Source organism: Bombus vosnesenskii, unplaced genomic scaffold, assembly GCF_011952255.1.
Source record: "Bombus vosnesenskii isolate JDL3184/JDL3185 unplaced genomic scaffold, Bvos_JDL3184-5_v1.1 scf7180000013284, whole genome shotgun sequence".
Lineage (NCBI taxonomy): Eukaryota > Metazoa > Arthropoda > Insecta > Hymenoptera > Apidae > Bombus > Bombus vosnesenskii.
Genome location: NW_022882937.1, coordinates 736592 through 754582, shown reverse-complemented (window position 1 = coordinate 754582; position 17991 = coordinate 736592). Strand labels below are relative to the sequence as shown.

Here is a 17991-nt window from a genome sequence, read left to right as displayed (position 1 = left end):
GATCCAAAGATGACAGCCTTGCAATTAGCAGCCTTGATACTATGCACCAAAACATCCTGCCGAAGGTTTGTGTTAAGAAGGGCACCCACTAAGCCGGCTTTGCTCAGACCCAACCAGATACCTACGTACTCGGGCCGACTTTCCAAGATCAAGCCAACGCTATCTTCGCGAGACAAGGATTTTCCATGGAAGTAACGTCCCAATTGATTGCTGTATTCTTCCAGCTGCGTTCGCAAATCAGAAGTATCACGAGTTGCTCTCCAGACTGTAATTATTTCAACTCACCTCCCGATAACTCCATTCTTTGTCCTCGAAGATGAATGCAATCTTGTCGGGGTTAGCAGTGGCGTGCCTCGTGAATAATTTCGCCACGGTGAAGTTTTGCCACTCCCACCACCATAGCAACACGTTCACTCGAACGAACCTGTATGCGCCCCTATTGTCCAAACAAAATCATTTTTTCATTGCTAACTTTAATTTTTGTTCGCTAGCTTCTAACAATTTTCTAGCGTCGTTACGAAATTTATCGCATCTTTTGCCAAATCGAAAACAAAGTAATCGGAAATAAAGATTGAATATTGATCAGAAAGCGATATAAATCGGTGATTAATTGCAAGAAACAAGGAAAATGTGACGATAAAGAATGTATTGTCGCGTATGATTAAAATAGGTGACAATTTTTAACGGCAACTCTGCGGATCCTACGCAACACATTTCTGCGATGGGAAAGAGGTTAGTCGCAAAGGGATCAAATGAAATGATTAGAAAGGAATTAGGGTACAGGCAATGAATATGGTTGGTTACATGTTTTCTGGCTCGGTGATACGTGTCTCTATCGCGCATCGTCACGTTCTTCCCTAACGATACGTCCTTCTCTTTCCGAATCAATTGAGTAATTTCACGACTCGACACGCGCGTTACATGCGTCCACGCGAATGCGATCATTCCGCGATTCTTTTCACCGCGTCTGACCGATTATTATTTTATCAAAGAGAAATCGTGGCATTCTGCAAATCAAAAAATCAAGGAAGAATTGAAATTTCCTTTTCTCTAAAATTCATTAGGTATATCTTCTTTGGTCTACCCGTTCTTGGAAGAAAGTAGTTTTATTTTGATTTCATCGTCGCGCTTAAAGTGGACAAGTACGACAGAATAATAAAATAAAAATAAATAGGTAAATAGTATAGAACGAATAGTTTAAAAAATACGAAATCGCAACAACGCCAAGTCTCAAACGCGAGAAAAGCGCAAGAAAGGCTACGTCCCCGGAAGATTACGCCTTTGTCGAAGCTCTCGTATCGCGGTGAGCATACGACACCAGCGGTCAGTCCCTTCCAGCGCTTCCACGGTGATTAAATGAAATCAAATAAAATAACGAAGCGAGCTATGCGTGCTAGGTATGAGGATAACCCTCGACTACGATGCATCGTTCGCGGTTTCGTTGCTATGTGTTAATCACACAGCGAGTATTCACTTTAGAGCTGCAGATAGGCGATAACTATCTCTAACCTTCCCGGTCTCTTCGAAATTATTTGTTCTCCCGTGTATCTTTATTTGTAATTGTTGCGCAGATTGATAATTAACCGATAAAGTTAAAATGTCGACAAATAAGAAGAATCTGTTCGTGATATGTTGTTAGTTCTATCACAGTCGTTGTGAATCGTCGAGGCGTCGAGATTCAGGTTAAAACTTTTGTACGGAATATCGTTCGAGTAGACGATTCTCCGTTTTTCTGAAACGTTGTTCAAATTATTTACACGAAATCATCAAAGTTAAATTTCGTTCTAAGCTGCTTTGTCCCAAATTTCGTTCTTCTCTATTAAAGACACAGTAACGCATACAAAGGATCATATCATACACAAGTACACAAATTTACAATTTTCCGTAACTCTCCATTTTTATTCAACACTAAAATGCCAACAATTACATTTTGAATTTTTTTATATTTTATATTTATATTTTTTATATTTTTTAACAAAAAATTTTCATTGAATCGGAAATAATATAAAAATAGATGTAGTCTCGTAGGAAACTGCATCGGGTAGAGCACTCCGACACAGGGCAAATGAGACGGTTACTCTTCGAGTCGCGATAGACCAGCGCTTAATGGAATGTAAACGCTGGCATCCAGCACTCGTTGGCGGACAAGGCCGTGCCGCTCGGCCTGTTTATCTTTCGACGAGAAAATTTTGCAAATGATGTTTGCACGATTACGCATTTTCTGCGTGCAATAGCCCCTCGAGTGTAAACGACACGCCAATGCGCCATCGTTCTCGCTGTAACTGATATTTCAACAACCTGTTGCCGATCGTTTGTACACGACGTGTCTCGCGTTGGTTCGATCCGATTCCGTGGCAAGCTCAAAGTCTCATGCTTCGTTTTAATATTAGCCACAAAGAAAGGTGAAAAGAAATGAAACAACGTGAATAGATTTGCAAGTCATCTGTCAGTTTTATCACAACAAATAGATTTCAGCCATCGAGTTATTATGATGAACTTTGGCAATATTAGTGTAGAAGGATAGTAAAAGGAATTGAAGTAATTTTTATTTCAAGAATTTATAAGTGCGTAGAGAGATACGAAAGGTTACTCTTTCATTGGGACTTTTTGTGAACATCGAGTTGATGACATACTACACTCGATTACATACTACAAGTTGTCAGCCGCTGGATTATTATTTTCCTTTCTTCCTTGACGAAAGTAGACAAAGTTCCTCTTTTATTATTGAAGTGTATACTATATGTGTTCATCGAAAGTACTTTTGATGTAGAATTCTATCAATTAATATGTAACTAATACTATAATTATGAATAAACGCTGACCTCGTGCCATTTGAGCGCGTTGTATAATCAGTGTATCGATCGAGCATACACTTCACTATAGAAAATCATGTATCCGTCTATCGATAAATTAAATTACACCTTATAAAAATTTCGGATACTTACACAATCTTAAAGCAAGATATAAATAGAACACGCATTCGAATGGTTTTCTAATTTTAGATTTACTTTCTGCAATCGTAACAGAATCCTTTCTCCTTTCCTTTCTTAATAAAAAAAAAAAATGACCACATTGTTTTGAAACTTTGGTTGTTTACATCCTCGTAAAATAAGTGCACATCAAAGTACAGAAACGAAGAAGAAAGAAAATAAGATCGATCCAGTCGAAACCAGATCCCCTCGAGTCTCGAAACTCGAGGCGTTTACACGATGGGCCATCGAGCGTAATCGCGGCTTCAAAACAATGTTATTCAGCCGGCTGTTTAAATTCCATGCGCTCCATATTGGCCCTACAATGGTCGTTCACGGCAGCACAATGCGCGGGATGCATCCGCAGATGAACGTGTGGCCAACTACGCGCATGCACGAAGAATACTCTCGCGATAGTGCTCGTGAATCAAGGATGATTCGTGATCAACGATTCTCATGATGGAAATCAATGCCGAATGGCCGGGTCTTATACGATTCCTTTGTCGTGCGTCTCGAACGAAACGTATCCATGGAAGAAGAGCTTCGTTCTTCCGTCGAAATTTTAAACTTCTATATACTTATTTTAGCGGATCCTTGTGTTCCTCGAAACTCAGAATATCGCTCGTACAACGAACGCGATTATCGTCCGGGTGAGATACTATTGAACGCGATCAAAGGTCCTCTATATTCAAGAGAATCCACGCCCGGACGCGTGATCTCGCTCGGATACAGGACCTTTGATCGCGTTCAATAGTATCGTAAAATTTCTTAAGTGATCTAATTGTAAAAGATGAGTTAGGAGAAAGAACCTGGCGTATATTACAGCCTGATGCATATACATAGTTCCGAGCCTGGTGACCTATTCAGATGTCGTTTGAAATGAATCACGAGGATTAAAGGTATTTATCTAAGAATCCGCACTGTACTAAGTATATGAAACGCGCGTGTCCTTATCGAAGACGTTTACGTAGGAAGAAGCATTTATAAAAGCGTAGGTAGAAACGATTAAGAACACACTTTTGTTAAGGAATTCGCACGAATGGATCGTGCACGGTTATTTATTTCAACAGTCGTGTCGCGCTTCCTTTTTCCTGCAATCACGCGAATCTCGATTATAAACACGAGCACGTGGTCTTGTCGCAATATCACTAAACGTCAAACATATCGTTCGAAGGCCGTTTATCGAATGGAACATCGACCGTGCCTCTGTTAATAATATTGCTGTTCAAATTAGCGTGACGCAATTAGCCAGTTTGTTTAAAGAATCGACGCGTAAACATTGAACCGACGGAAAGAGAAAATAATTATGTCATCGAAAAATATTTCGACAGAAACACAATACAGGTTGCCACGATGGTAACTGTTGCGCGTTTCCATCCTCATTTAAACTTACGAAGCTTGAATTCAGCTTTTTCAAATACTCACAGCACGTCTCTAGGCAAGGTTTTGTAGAGCAAGTAAATGAAGCGTCGTCGTTTTCCCGTGAACAAATAAGCGCCGATAAATACGGACAAAACCGCGATCACCAACTCGTGCACTCCCATGTCCCTGGATCTGTCGGCGCACGTTCGGTCGCAATGGATCGTCCTTAATCGCGTGAACTCTAGAGAGGAAGGAGAAAGGAAAAAAGGAGAAAAAGAAGAAAGAAAGGAAGGAATTTGCCGTAGATTGGGTTTACGTTCGATGACGAGTACGCTCGACGCGAACAGGAGATCGATGCCGCGACCAAAACACGACTAAACGTCCGCTCGACGACGGTGTACGGTGCACACGATGCGACTGTGTTCATCAACATGTGTACACTCGTACTTACTCGCCTCGTCTCGCGAAATGTGCGAGTATTCGTCATTGATAGTCAGTGACGTATAACGTAGAGGGGAGATCGTACGCCGTAGCTGCGTTCGCTTGTGCAAGAAAGTTTTGCGATAACGCGCGAACAAGCTTCCTTCTTATTATAATTCTAATTGATCGTGATTCCTTTCTAGTAAGTCAGAAAAAGGTAACGCATACTTATTAAGAATTATGATTCACAGAATTAATTTACGAGTGAGAAGAACAGGGCAAGAAGTAACGAGAGTGAATTTGATTATAATAACGACGATATTATATTTTCTAACGGACTAATAAGGCCAAAATACACAGTTTTGAACTGGTATTTTGTGGCTACACACGCGCTATATTATATGGAAATCAAATTTCTAGCAAAATAGTTCGAATTTCGAAATGATTTCTGCTAACGTGAACGCGAACACGTAGAACAGTCGAAGGTTCCGAAGACGTGAGAATCGATTAAAAATAACAATATATGTATTTATATAAACTTATGATAATAATACACGTAGATCATCCATGAAAGACAGGTACAAATATAAACGTACGCTCGCAAAGTGTGTTTCAATCCGGAAGGTGCCTCGGTTACGAATATTTCACGACGATGGATACTGAAAAATAAAACGCCAATAATGCGTACACGTTCGACTGTTCAACAACCATCAAAGCGATATGAAACGCGTGCACAATCGAACGAGCGATGAATAGTGCCAAGAATGCAAGAGAAAACTCATTTAACTTGTTATGTTTAATTATAATGCGACAAATTTCTCAACGACTTTGATAAACGACCTACCTAACTGTTAAGAAAGGTGAAAAAAAAAGGTCAAAGTGAAAGCGTGTAAACAGATTAGAAGTGGAAAACAGTGATGAATACCTGGAATCGAACGATCGGGGCTCGCTACACCGTGTTCGCTATCTGAGAACCAGGTAAAGCACCATGATGTCCAGAACTGAAAACGATACGCGTCGATCTGACTACGTGAACTGTGTTTAGAGGGACACTTTTTTATGCGATAGGTGATGAAGAACATAATCTAACAGCATGAACTATGATACTGCGGTGCACTATGTTCACGACAGATAAACACAGATGTTCGATGAGTAAACTAGAAATGCGCAATCAGAGTTGAAAGATCATAATTATACATTGATAAAAAGTAAATTGCTTTTAGACGATAATTAACATCGCGCCAAGTATAAGATATCAACTTTTAGCACGAATACTTACAAATTTAATTTTTTCAAGACCAAAAATATCTTACTGCACTTTTGATTTATTTCTCTCTTTGAATTAAGATGTTCGTATGGTCTTACAAAATATATGATCGAGCATTTCTATTTCAAATGCAATAAACAAAAACATGCGCTTAACATGCATCTTCTAATGATAATGTGCGTCATACCAATGATACAGACGACGACGGTCACCGTGATAGTGACGAGAACGATCCTTGTTTTAAAGTTCTGCAACCACGCCCTCTGTTGAGCTTTCTTCGCTGCCGCTCTAAATTCGTTTCCAACCATACTCAGTCGATCGCTAACTTCTTGTAGATCCTCGAGCCTCTCTCCACGCTCCATTACCTTCTGAACGTTCTCCCGCATCACCTCCGTGACTTCCTGAATTTGCAGCCTAACACTAGAAGCCAAATAAACGGGTATCACCGATACGATTCTTAAACATTTTGTAACTATCGTTTCTTATTTCTGAAACGATTATCTATCGCCCGAGATTAAGTTGAAGTGTAGTAGAAAAGAAAATCGGATTTTATTTACAAAAATGGAAGATATTCTTACTTATCCATCTTCCCATCCACTTTAGTTTCTGCGGACGTACTTGGTTGACTAAAATACGAATATTATCCATTAGAACATACGAAAACAATTATTCCAAACGGGAAAAGAATCATTCGATACATTAAACTTACTTGAACAGCATATTTTCATCCGGATCGCTGTCGTGCTCCAATAGCAACTCCTGAAATTATCCAAATTTAAATTTCCCGCCAATAGACCTCTATCCTACGGTACTACGAAGCCACAGTAACCAACTTGTCTCAGACTACTCACCTTTTCATCCTTTGCCGCACTTTTGATGTCCTCCCGGGACAAATCCCATTTGCTAGTCGTTGACACGTTCATGATCAGTAAGTCGATCGATGCCGTCTTATTAAACGATTGTTAAACCCGCGGGTAATACTTAGTACGATCGTGCCCCAAACACGCTACAAGAACACTCGACACGTAGCCATATTGCTAAGATACAACACAGTCCGCCGTTCCATTGAGAACTGGAGGTGGCTCTACTGAATTATCTCTCTTGACGTTAGATGGCGTCATCGACACATCCGGTAAAATATAGGATGCAAATACGTGCATGTGGCTGGAATTTGATCTTCCGTGATACATGTGAACTCTTTGGACTTTATCGTAAAAAAAAAAGCAACTCTTGTTAGGAAAAAAGGCTTTTCTTAGGGACTATTATTTTCTGAAATTATTTTCTTTCTTTTTCGTAAAAGATAATTAAATAACCTAAATGATAGATTTAAAAAATATAGTCTGGTTATGTATATTGCTTTTATTTCGACATAAACATCTAAGGCCTAAATCCTACCACAGATATAGAATACAACACGATAAATAACAAAATATGATTGTCGTGTAAACGTGCAGGGATTCTTCGCGAGATGTACAATAAATCCTGTAAACTATAGGAATCTTAAATCTTTTGTCCGCGCCATCCAAGGATTTAACGCCTATTTTCTGAAAAAAGACGGAAGAAAAAAGTGATACGTTCGCTCCCTGCACGAGTTTTTCGTGTATGTAGAGTCATTCTTACAGAGTAGAAAAACGTCGATCGTGTGGATGACAGATCGTAATAAAACGTATTGGACGAGCTTGTGTATATAAAAATAGACCAGCCTTTCGGGGTATCCGTAGCTCTGAGTTATCCACGACTTTATAGGACGATTAACAACATTTGTAACGGATTTTGTTGTCGTTCACGAACGATGCTTGAGAAAATATAACGAACTCTTTACGAATTGACAATGATCTAAGACAGAGGTCAGACTGTGATAATCAGGACACGTGAATGTTTACGATTAAAATACGTATAATCGATTGTTTTCTACCATATAGAAGTCGCTGCTCGATATGTGAAGCGCTTATTTCAATTTACAGATATTCATAATATCCTGAAATCACTGTAACGATCGATCGTTACCGGTGATCAGCTGGCCTTTTCGAAAACAACATTAATAATATGATAAATCTACATGCAAATATATCGACGGGGAGACCGTTCTCCATCCGTCTTGTACGTTTTTAGGCCGTCCCTACTCGATTGAATCTTTTCTTTTTTTTTTTTATTTTCTTTTTTTTTTTTCACTTCGACAATCCTATAAATACTTCCCTGAAATACGCGATACCAGCTTTCGCGGCCGAAGCTCCGTTTCGCGGGAAACGAACAAAACGAAAATCGTATGCGCGCCTTTCCTATCTTTGGAAGACAAATTAAAAATTATTCAGAAAGATTTTTCTAGTAAATTTTCTTTTTAGTCAGAGTTGCCTATTATATTAATGGTACGAATTCAGAAATAGAATTCTCGAATTAAGATCTTCAAAGTAATCTAGAGTTTTCCTGGAATATCTTATTCCATATATAATCGCTAAACTATTAACGTTACATTATATTTCTACACGATATCGTATAAATAAGAAGCGTCGAGACGTCCAGCGTCGCACGAATTGGACGAAACCAGCGTCCAACGAAACGAACCGAGAGTTTTGATCGGCTGACGCGATCCTCAAAGTGAAATTCCACGTTTATCAGAAACGAAATGATCGTCAACGACGAAAAGCAACGCCGTTTACACCTTCCGTTGGCCCGGTTAATTTAATAAATTAATGACACGCCGTCGACAACGTTTTTGCTCGCTTGGCAAACGTATCCTCTCTGAAAATCGAACCGAACGAGGAACGATTGGAGCCGATTCGACGACTAACTTTCGCATTGACACAATTCGTTCCGAAAGTAAACGACGATCAGCCGTTTTTATCTCAATTAATGGAAGTTGTTTAATTGAAGCTGATATATCGCGTAGCCGCAATTATCGGAAAACTCTCTCTCTCTCTCTCTTTCTTCGTTTCTGTACGCGTGTGTATGCGTTACACGCGAGAGAAACAGTGCGATAGCGTTTTACCACCAAACAATCGAATGCAGAGTAATTTATGTAAAACGTTCGACATGGTTCCCTAGGAAATTTCGACTTATATATAGAAATCGTGTGACAATGTTTGATCGAATAATTAACAAGAGTACGGCGGAATAACTAGAAACCATAGGAATAATCGCGATCGATACTTCTCAATGACATAGAGAAAGCGTAATAAACCTTGGAGTTCTTTTAACACCTTCAGCCATAAAACTGTCGTTTTTATGGCTCGGTACTTTTCCTCCAACTTTAGGGGCGAGCGTATCGATTGTTTTGGAAGGAATCACCCAATATATAAACGAGCACCGGTGTAGAACACAGCCAGTTGCAACACTAGAGCCGAGGGACACGTGTTATCCATTAGATCCTAATAAATAATCGAGCCGCGTACCATGCAGCCGCCAAATTCACCCGCGCTGTCATTTGTGTCGTGATAAATTTTGCGATCCTCCATCCTTCGATTTCGATTTCGAGATCTTACGCCGAACATGTAATTAAAGAATGAGCGTTTCGTATCGCAAATTAAGAGAAATTGACAGCTCGTCAAATTGACTCGCGTACTGTTTGAAACTCGTTTCGAGTACAAAACTCGTTGCTTGGTCCACAACCAGTTTTCTTCAATTGTAAACGACACTTCGGTCACCAGCGACGGGCGAGAGAAGGGTACAGCAAATATTATTCGAGAGCACGATTGAGGAAGGGTGAAAGTTTCCTTGTTTGCGCTTTCTATCCATCTATTGGCTTTCTAGGACGCGATATGCGTAGGCCTGAATTCGTTATGAGACTAAAAACACGACGAAAAATCGATACACGCGAGAAACGTCTCGTTTCGCTGCACCATTCCGTCATCCTCCGTTTTATTCGTCCTGCTAATGTAAACTCGCTAAAACCCATTTGCTTATATGATTTTAACGGAATCCTCTTAACCAAAAACCACAATCACGCTGGAACAACTTTTCCATTAACGTACGCGCTCTTTGAAACAATATTTCGCCGCTTTTTTTTTTCTCGAAATTTACATTACATACCAGCAAACCGCAACCTTTACTCGACGGAAACGTTTGAGCTTCATGAAGTTTACAACGAAGTTTTACATTCTCACTCATGCGATTCATCGGGAACAGAGCGAAATATCGAACGTCGTCGGTCAATGATCGCGATATCCTCTTACAGCACGTGCAGGTTCTCGCAGCTCTTACTCTTGCTGTCGTTCAAGCACATCTTGTTCAATATCTCCCTGGCGAGATTTAGGCTGAGCGCAGTCTTGCTACCGTGAAGCTTGGACAGAATCTTCCTCTTGCTACTCTGGCGTTTCAGCTTCTTGTCGCGGCTCTCACGAAGTCGAATCTGCTTGAGCACGCCTACCAGAAGCTCGTCTACATTGTGCTGGATACCGCTGGATGTCTCGATGAACTTACACTCCCTCGACGTTGCTAGCTGCTTGCCCTCTTTGAAAGAACACCAACTATTCGATCACCAGAACACTCACTCACTCTCTCTCTCTCTTTTTCTCTCACATTCTCTCTGTCATTCGCTCGCTTCCTTTTCGAGAAGCTTTATCAAATTCGCAGCTCGGGATCTTTGCACAAATGCTTCCGAATCGAGTACCGCGTTTGAGTTACTTGAATGCACCTTAAAACTCTGACAGATTTCTACGAAATCTTTCGTTTCGCGACCAAAGGGAGAAAGAATCGATGCATCTGTGTCCGACTGATCGTTGCATTGTTTGAAGTACATATATGTATGTACGGCTATCCACGTGTGGGACGATTCACGTGTTTGAAAATAATAGGATGAAAATATACCATGGAATGATTCAGGGAATGAAAGTTCTGGTAATAAATCTACGCGAATAATTAACAGGCCTTTTTCTGCGAATTTGATATAAAAATGGTATCTGCCAGCCCCGTGATCCTTAATTTGATCAATAGATACGTACTTTTCAATTATTTCAGTTACCTACAGTACTTTTATTCAGTTATTCGAGCTAGACATTCGAGATCTCTCTCAACGATTTTCCTATTGAAAATGCATTTTGTCTGAAAGCTAAAACTCACCGTTTGCCGTGATCGTCCGACTTCTCGCAAGATCAGACTTGTTACCGACTACAATCACTGATCGTTCCTGCGTGTAGTGCTCCCTCCATAAGTAGTTTAGGGTCTCCTCCGCAACCTGGAAGCTCGTACGGGACACGGTGGAGTAAACCACGATGCAAGCATGCGGCTCGTAGGTGGACAAAGAATTCTCTACCTACACGAGATTCGTAAAAGTAATTGCATTAGATACTACTAAGGACCTTCGTTCGTCTTGATAAACTCGTTTAAAATATCTTTTATTCGTTGTTCGATCCTAAATCAAGATGTAAAGATTTAAATTTGTTCTTCTTTCTGCGTTCGAGAAACGCCAACCGTAGTTCTGCCGCAAATATTAAAAGAGAATATCGGTAAGTCAGCTCTTCCGAGTAATTAATCTTCGGAATTAATTAAAATATCGTTGTTTATTTGGAGTTAATTTTCTTCTTTGATTCGCCTTTCTCGAGCCAGGTCCCGTTACTTGGCTATTAACTTGACGTTTATCCGCCATGTCTATCCATCCAAGTTTTTACTTTTATTCAACAACGTTTCACGGTTAATTGGGTTTCGTGTTTATAGAATTTAGGCAAACTCGCGTACTCGGGCGTAGGCGCAAAGTCTTTGAAACGAGAATTGTACTTACGCTCATCTCCACGTGCGGATGATCGATAAATACCATTTCCGACTCCTCGCCATCCAGCAAAATTGACACTGTCTTTTCCCCGAACTCGTCATCTGTCGAACATCATAACTTTCTTCATAACACATCAATACGAAATAGGACGATTGAAAGAATTGGTAATAAATTAAATTTTGTTCGCGAAGCCTGAAACCAATAAAACTAGTCGGTGAAACGGAAAACAACAGTCTTTTGACAGTCTTTTTTTATCGAAAGATCAGTTTCTAGCAGCGACAAAAACGACTGGATCTCTGCACGGTTCCCCAAATGTGAAACGAGTAAAAGGAGAAGCGAAAATGGCCAAACCGTGTTATACATATGTTTATGATAAAAATCTTAAGGTTCCTAGTCTCTGAGTGTTTGTAATATACCAACATTATGTGATTTAACACGTTTAAGCACGTTTAGAATCCAAGTTCTACATTTCAGACACCGTTGTAATATATTCCTCTCAACCTAATTTATTTAACTAGCGAATAGTATCTCGGAAACAACGAATATTTTTCCTCGAATCAAGAAAGAATGTCGTTCCGTTGGCGCGAGTATAAATTAGAAAGCATCATCTTGGAGACGCTAAATGACTGATTATTCAAAACAGAAACACGCGAAGGATGTAACGGAAGGAAAATTAGGTGGGAGTATCATATGACCATGTGTACAGCGTAGTGAACAACAATTGTCCTGTAATAGGCCGAAGGCTGCTTCGACAGGTAGGTGTACAATACTATACAACCATGGCGAAAGGCCACATTAACGATCCGCATTGCTAGAGTTACACGAAACCGCCATTATCGCACGCGGCGAGGATCGTATTCGTGTGGAACGGAAACCGAGGTCAGGCCATTTGGAAAATCGTCAACGAGATTTTTCTCTGAATTACCAAATGGACGAGGACCGACATTCGAATATCGTTACGTCGAAACGTACAAATCGAATCGACGATCTATTTTCTACGAAGGAAGATCACCTGATTTAACGGCGAATATGTCGATTAAAAAATCGTGAAAATTCTTTGATAAACGGTTGACCATTTGTCTGGCGATAAGCACGATGACGTAGAGCGCCTAACGAACTCCGTTATTAATCATCATTAGACTGTCTCCGAAGAAAGTCTTCCTTCGCTCGTTTTTCCCACGCAAACAGCTTTACTATAGCATTTAATAATAAAAAAAAAAAAAAAGATTCAAAGCAACTCGCGGGTATGAAAACAGTGAACGTGTTAAACGCGAAGATTAAAATTTGCATAATAATTGACAAGGAGGCACGGTGAAATTTAATTCCAAAATTCTTCATTAAAAATGGTCGGATAATTAGACATACGAAAAAGTTGGCAAGAAACGGAACACTCGTTATATCCACAACCACTGCCGTGATCTCATGCGTGCATTTATAATTAACGTTCCTCCCCGTATAACCGCCAACTCGTTTAACCAAGTTCCAGCGAGCCAGAATTTCTTTCGCTATTTCTGAACTAGCTTGCTACCAATGGAATACAGTACCTGCATTCGTTAGAAAGGAATAAGAGAAAAGTTCGAGCATTGGCTAAAATATTTATTCGTACGCAAAAACATCCCTTCGGTACACCGGTAGAGCGTAAATTTGCCTAAATTTGAATAAGATATGTTTCGAAAAACCGACCTTTGGCCTGCTCGAATACCTTTCTTTCCTTATCCTCGGTGGAAAAGTAGATCTCGAACCATAAAAACTATGGAATATTTAATAACCAAACACAAGGAGACGTATCGTTCGAAGCCTTCGTTGTATCGGGAAAATCAAAAGAAGTAATTGCGGCAAACTTTGTTCAGTTCTTTTATTTCAGATGTGTTTCCTTGCGTTTCGGTATTAAACTCTTCTACTGGAACGCCAAGCTCTAACCAGCTTGTCACAGTTCCGGGGTTATCGGGCACAATGGTGATACGATGCACACAAACACAAAGAGACATCGCAAAAGAAAATAAAAAAAGCGCGATAGCGAAATTATCGAACCGCTGGGTTATGCTGTAGCAACGGGAAGAAAAGAATAGCCACAGCTCGTGACTCGTTTCAGCAGAATCTCGTTATCGTGCTTTAAACAACGCTCAAAATGTGGTTTCCTTTATTAGAAAAAAGAGAACAAAAAACATAGAGGACGAAAGGAAAATAGGGCTCGGAGAGAACACGGCGAAGTAATCCTCTTTTCGCTTCGCTCTATTATTTACTTCGACGTTACACGCGATGTATAGGTGAAATTTAATTACCGACAGTGACTACAAATACAGAGAAAGGTGTAAAAGAACAGGCAGAAAATAACAAACAATAGCTACTAAATTTTTTATATCGATCGACAGAGAATAAAGGATTTGACTTACCCAGGCTAGCATCGTACGTGTTTATGTACTCGCTGGTCATGAACTGCGAAACCAACGCAGTTTTTCCAACTCCGGAATCACCGAGCAGGACCACTCGATATTTCGAGATCTCCTCCATTTCTTCGCTTTCCGTGCTATCCGCTCCCACGCCTTGTCCGCTGCAGCAGGAACCTTCGAACGGCGATCTTTCACCCGAGACATTGCTATTTCTGAACAAAATGTACAAAAATTTACCGTACAGCGACTATTGTGTTGTCGTGTAGGATCGAATAGCACAGAAGCTTCGACTTAATCGTAAGAAAGTATCTCAATTCGATCTCTGTTAAGAAAGATAGTGTAGTTTCGACCAATCGCGGGGAGACGCAGTCGCGAGGAGAGACGTCAATGGGAGTCGTAAATTCCCGTTACGATTATAGCAATCGACACCACGAATTGATCGATCCCCTGATTTCCGTTGAGACAATAGGGGTGATTCAGTTTGTATAACACTGTGTTTCACAGAATTATAAGTTATGTATTTCCAACACTTAGATTACACTGTTGAGTAGATATAAATAGATAACAACTTATCGCACGAAGATAAGATAGATATGCACGCTAGAGCAGGACTCTTATAATTGAATTTAGTGTATTAGTGGACGTAGCACTATAGTATACTTAGTAGGGGAGATGGATGTTCGACAATACCGAGAATCGACTTAGATAGTTTACGTGAATTACGCTCCTCTAGCGTTGTGCTTAGACTTAAAGCGTTAGGCGTTAGATTTAGACTTAGTAGTTGACTTGACCCTCCTGATGTCGTAGGAGAAGTAAGGTACATTGACGATGCTGTGTCGTAGGAAAGCTAGTGATGGGTGTGTCTAGCGCACAGGACTATCGGATTTGTTCATGACATTCTTGGTCAGGAAAGTGAGGGCAGTATACATTGCTCCTGATTGGATAAACGGAGGTTGGTGGACTAGGAAGGGCTTAGCCGCCCTCGATAGAAAGTTGCTAGTAGGAAGCATCGTACGTGAGAAAAACTAACTTGCCCGTGTCAAGCCGTAGTAAACAATAGTCTTTAGAAAGTGATTTAGAAAAAAGATATTTGTTGGATCTGAAGGACCTTAGCTAGCAAATTACTGGGATTTATGATGGGTCCTTGGGACAATTGAGGGTACGCAGCAAGGATGAGCGGACGTCTAGTGTCCGCCTGGCCCGCGGTGTATGACCTGGTCCAGGTAGAGAGTCGCCCGACGTAACACACAGAATGTCGTAAGGATGAATTGTAAAATGTCATAAAAATCATGATTTCCACAGGACAGTCAGGCTGGCGTCTATGGTTTTCGCAGCTACGAGCCCTTCCAGACCAGATCTATAATTATCATCTATAGTTCAACCAGTCATCGATCTCGACTCAATAAAGTCCATCGAATTAATTTATCGTAAGTATATAGAACCCGCTGCGAGAGGAGACCGAATCCTATTAGCGAGCTTCGCTCGAACAATGGATTACACGGTTCTTCGTCAAACATGCACATTTAGTATGTTGCATCTAAATAACTTTTAGTTACGATCGTTGTTTACAGAATAATCCTATTATCTCTCCAAATGCAAAATCATGCCCGTTTCAAGAGAAGGAGAAACACGTGAGGATTGTTGGAATTTGCCGAGAATATCGAGAAAATGTAACCATTGTCGCAGTGGCGCGTTTTGTTTCAATTTTGCAGATTGCTTCGCTTAGAACGATCGTCGACGTTCTCATGCCGCGAATGTTACTGGTCCTTAATTAGGGACGAAGTCTGCATAAAAGAAATCCGAGTTGAAACAATCGGTGATCTGGATTGTTCGGAACTGGGATGTAATTCAAAGATGTAGAAACTATTTCGAAGAACGTAACAAAACCTTTTGATATTTAGGTGATGCAAATTATAACCGATCAAGTGTGAAATACGAGATTGCATGTTGGCGTGATTCAATCTACCACGGAAATCCAGATAAATATGAATTATTGTAAATAACACGTTTCGTATTTCTCAGAATATTCCATATGTACACGAGATGTTATAAATTTTCCGACTTTTCTTCCGCGAGAATTACTTTCGACTTATTCGAGGAATCGGGTCATCTGAAACGGCAATGCAGCCACAAAAATAAAAATCGTGGAATTTCGCGACTGTCTCGGTTGTTTTCAGCTCCACTGTTCCAACCATAAACTCGACAAGACACCAATACCTTGCACGAAAAATTTTAATAAACTCGCATCGGTACTCTATCCCTTCTCCATCCTCCATGTTTTCCGAGCAAACGAAAGGGAAAATACGTCTCGACGTGCATCCAGGAGAATGCATATGGTTAAATTGCATCCATCATATCGAATATCGTCGACCGACGACGGAACGTTTCTTCGTTTGCATCGTCGGCGTCGATGAAAAATCGTCGGTTAATGGACCAAAAAGCTCTCGAATCGAATGTTTCGGCCATCGAGGGTTCTATGGAGTTGAGTTGAACGGTAGGGGAGAGATCGTGGTGAAATCAATTCCAACGGCGATTGAATTTCCGCCGATGCTACAGAATCAGCGGAACATTACACGAAACATTACGTAAATCCGGATAAGTTTTCGAAGCCTCTGGTCGATTACACGTGAGCCATTCAACGAAACGAAAAGAACCGACAAGTTTCAATCATCTCGCTGGACAAAGCTGAAATTTTCTTGATAACGAAACTTTCGATTTATCGTATGTTTGGATTACTTTGTACACATACACAGCAGATGGGAACGAAATACGAACAAGAAAATTGTTCAAGCAATTCACATATCGCTTAGTGCACGCTGCTGGTGCACATGTGGATCAAATATCAACCCTCTTTGAGTTGTTATTAAATTTTCTTTCAATTTAGAGGCATCCATATTACACGTACATCTGGTATGCTTGAAAAGAGCGCATCGGAAAGGACCTATTTGTCGTCGAGAGACATAGCTATAAATTCGTGATATTTTGAGAATAAAACCATTTACGTCGATGTACACTCGAACAAAGGTATTCGCTTCTCCATTCCTTCAATTCGCTACTGTAGCAAGGTGACTTCCTCCAATCGACTGTCACGTTTCACTGCGAGCCCTTATCGATCGTATGACGGGGAGCTACATAATCATATTTACGTGCATAATGTTGGACACAAAGCGAGCGCGTGGAAAGGAGCAGTTGCCGATCTGGGATTAACGCAGCAATGGGTCGACGTAAGCAGCACGCTTGTCTCGATGCAATGGAACACGAATTTCAACCTAATAAAACGGAAATCTCTGCTTTCAGCCCCTCAGTTCGATTCAGCGAGTTGAAGTTTTACGATCTTCGTCGCCTTGTAACTGCGTCGGCTAACCCTGTCGAGGAATTCGAGTTTTAAATCGGAATTTCAAGGTTGAACGAGTTGTTCGATCTACGGGAAATTAGTAGAAAATTGCCAGGCATTTTATTTATCGGCGAATAAAAATTGCGAATCGATCACGATATGCGCGATTGAGCAGAATAAATAAAAATAAAAAATTGTGCCAATGGAGAAACAGCGTGGACACGATCAAAAATGCCCGAATAACTGAAAAGCAGCCGATATATGTAGCGCGTTTCGCGCGACTGATTTTAATTGCGCTGCGCGGCGGATTACACGAGTAGAAAAGCGGACCACTTTGTACGATCATCGTGATAATATTTAGAATGCTAATGAATCCGGCAAAGTAGCAGAACGCGACGAACGTCGATATCACGAATCATAATTCTCATCGGTTCTTAATTTGCTTGTTGAGTTTGTGTTTTTCTCTGGCAGTGCTATTTGTTATTTTTCCGCGAAAACACTGTGTTTATTCGTTAATAATTTACGTTAATAACTTCGTCCATTTA

At 40.5% G+C, this 17991-nt stretch overlaps 2 protein-coding genes across 5 annotated transcripts in view; both read right to left on the bottom strand.

The window, feature by feature from the left end:
• Positions 1–2: 2 nt before the first annotated feature.
• On the bottom strand, positions 3–7074 carry LOC117232094 (vesicle-associated membrane protein 4-like). 4 transcript variants are annotated; one of them, XR_004493058.1, is made up of 6 exons: positions 6870–7069; positions 6728–6777; positions 6597–6644; positions 6206–6438; positions 286–436; positions 3–224 (listed from the first exon to the last, which is right to left on the bottom strand). XR_004493058.1 is itself a non-coding variant. In XM_033491251.1 (6 exons), exons 1-5 carry the CDS (start codon positions 6939–6941, stop codon positions 5715–5717), a joined length of 441 nt encoding a protein of 146 aa, XP_033347142.1. In that variant the 5' UTR covers positions 6942–7074; the 3' UTR covers positions 301–436; positions 5677–5714. The 4 variants fall into 4 exon arrangements, 3 of the variants coding, with proteins under 3 accessions (XP_033347142.1, XP_033347141.1, XP_033347143.1); XM_033491251.1 differs by lacking the exon at positions 3–224 and adding an exon at positions 5677–5752 and having other exon boundaries at positions 301–436; positions 6870–7074; XM_033491250.1 differs by lacking the exons at positions 3–224; positions 286–436 and adding exons at positions 5051–5410; positions 5677–5752 and having other exon boundaries at positions 6870–7073.
• A 283-nt stretch (positions 7075–7357) lies between these two features.
• LOC117232089 overlaps positions 7358–17991 on the bottom strand; it is a 28395-nt gene continuing 17761 nt past the window's right edge. Inside the window, exons 5-8 of the mRNA XM_033491243.1 lie at positions 14116–14324; positions 11732–11823; positions 11074–11266; positions 7358–10464 (exon numbers count right to left, since the gene is read on the bottom strand). Of these exons, the coding sequence (XP_033347134.1) occupies positions 10184–10464; positions 11074–11266; positions 11732–11823; positions 14116–14324 (775 nt within the window). The 3' untranslated portion in view covers positions 7358–10183. The remainder of the gene's footprint in view (positions 10465–11073; positions 11267–11731; positions 11824–14115; positions 14325–17991) is intronic.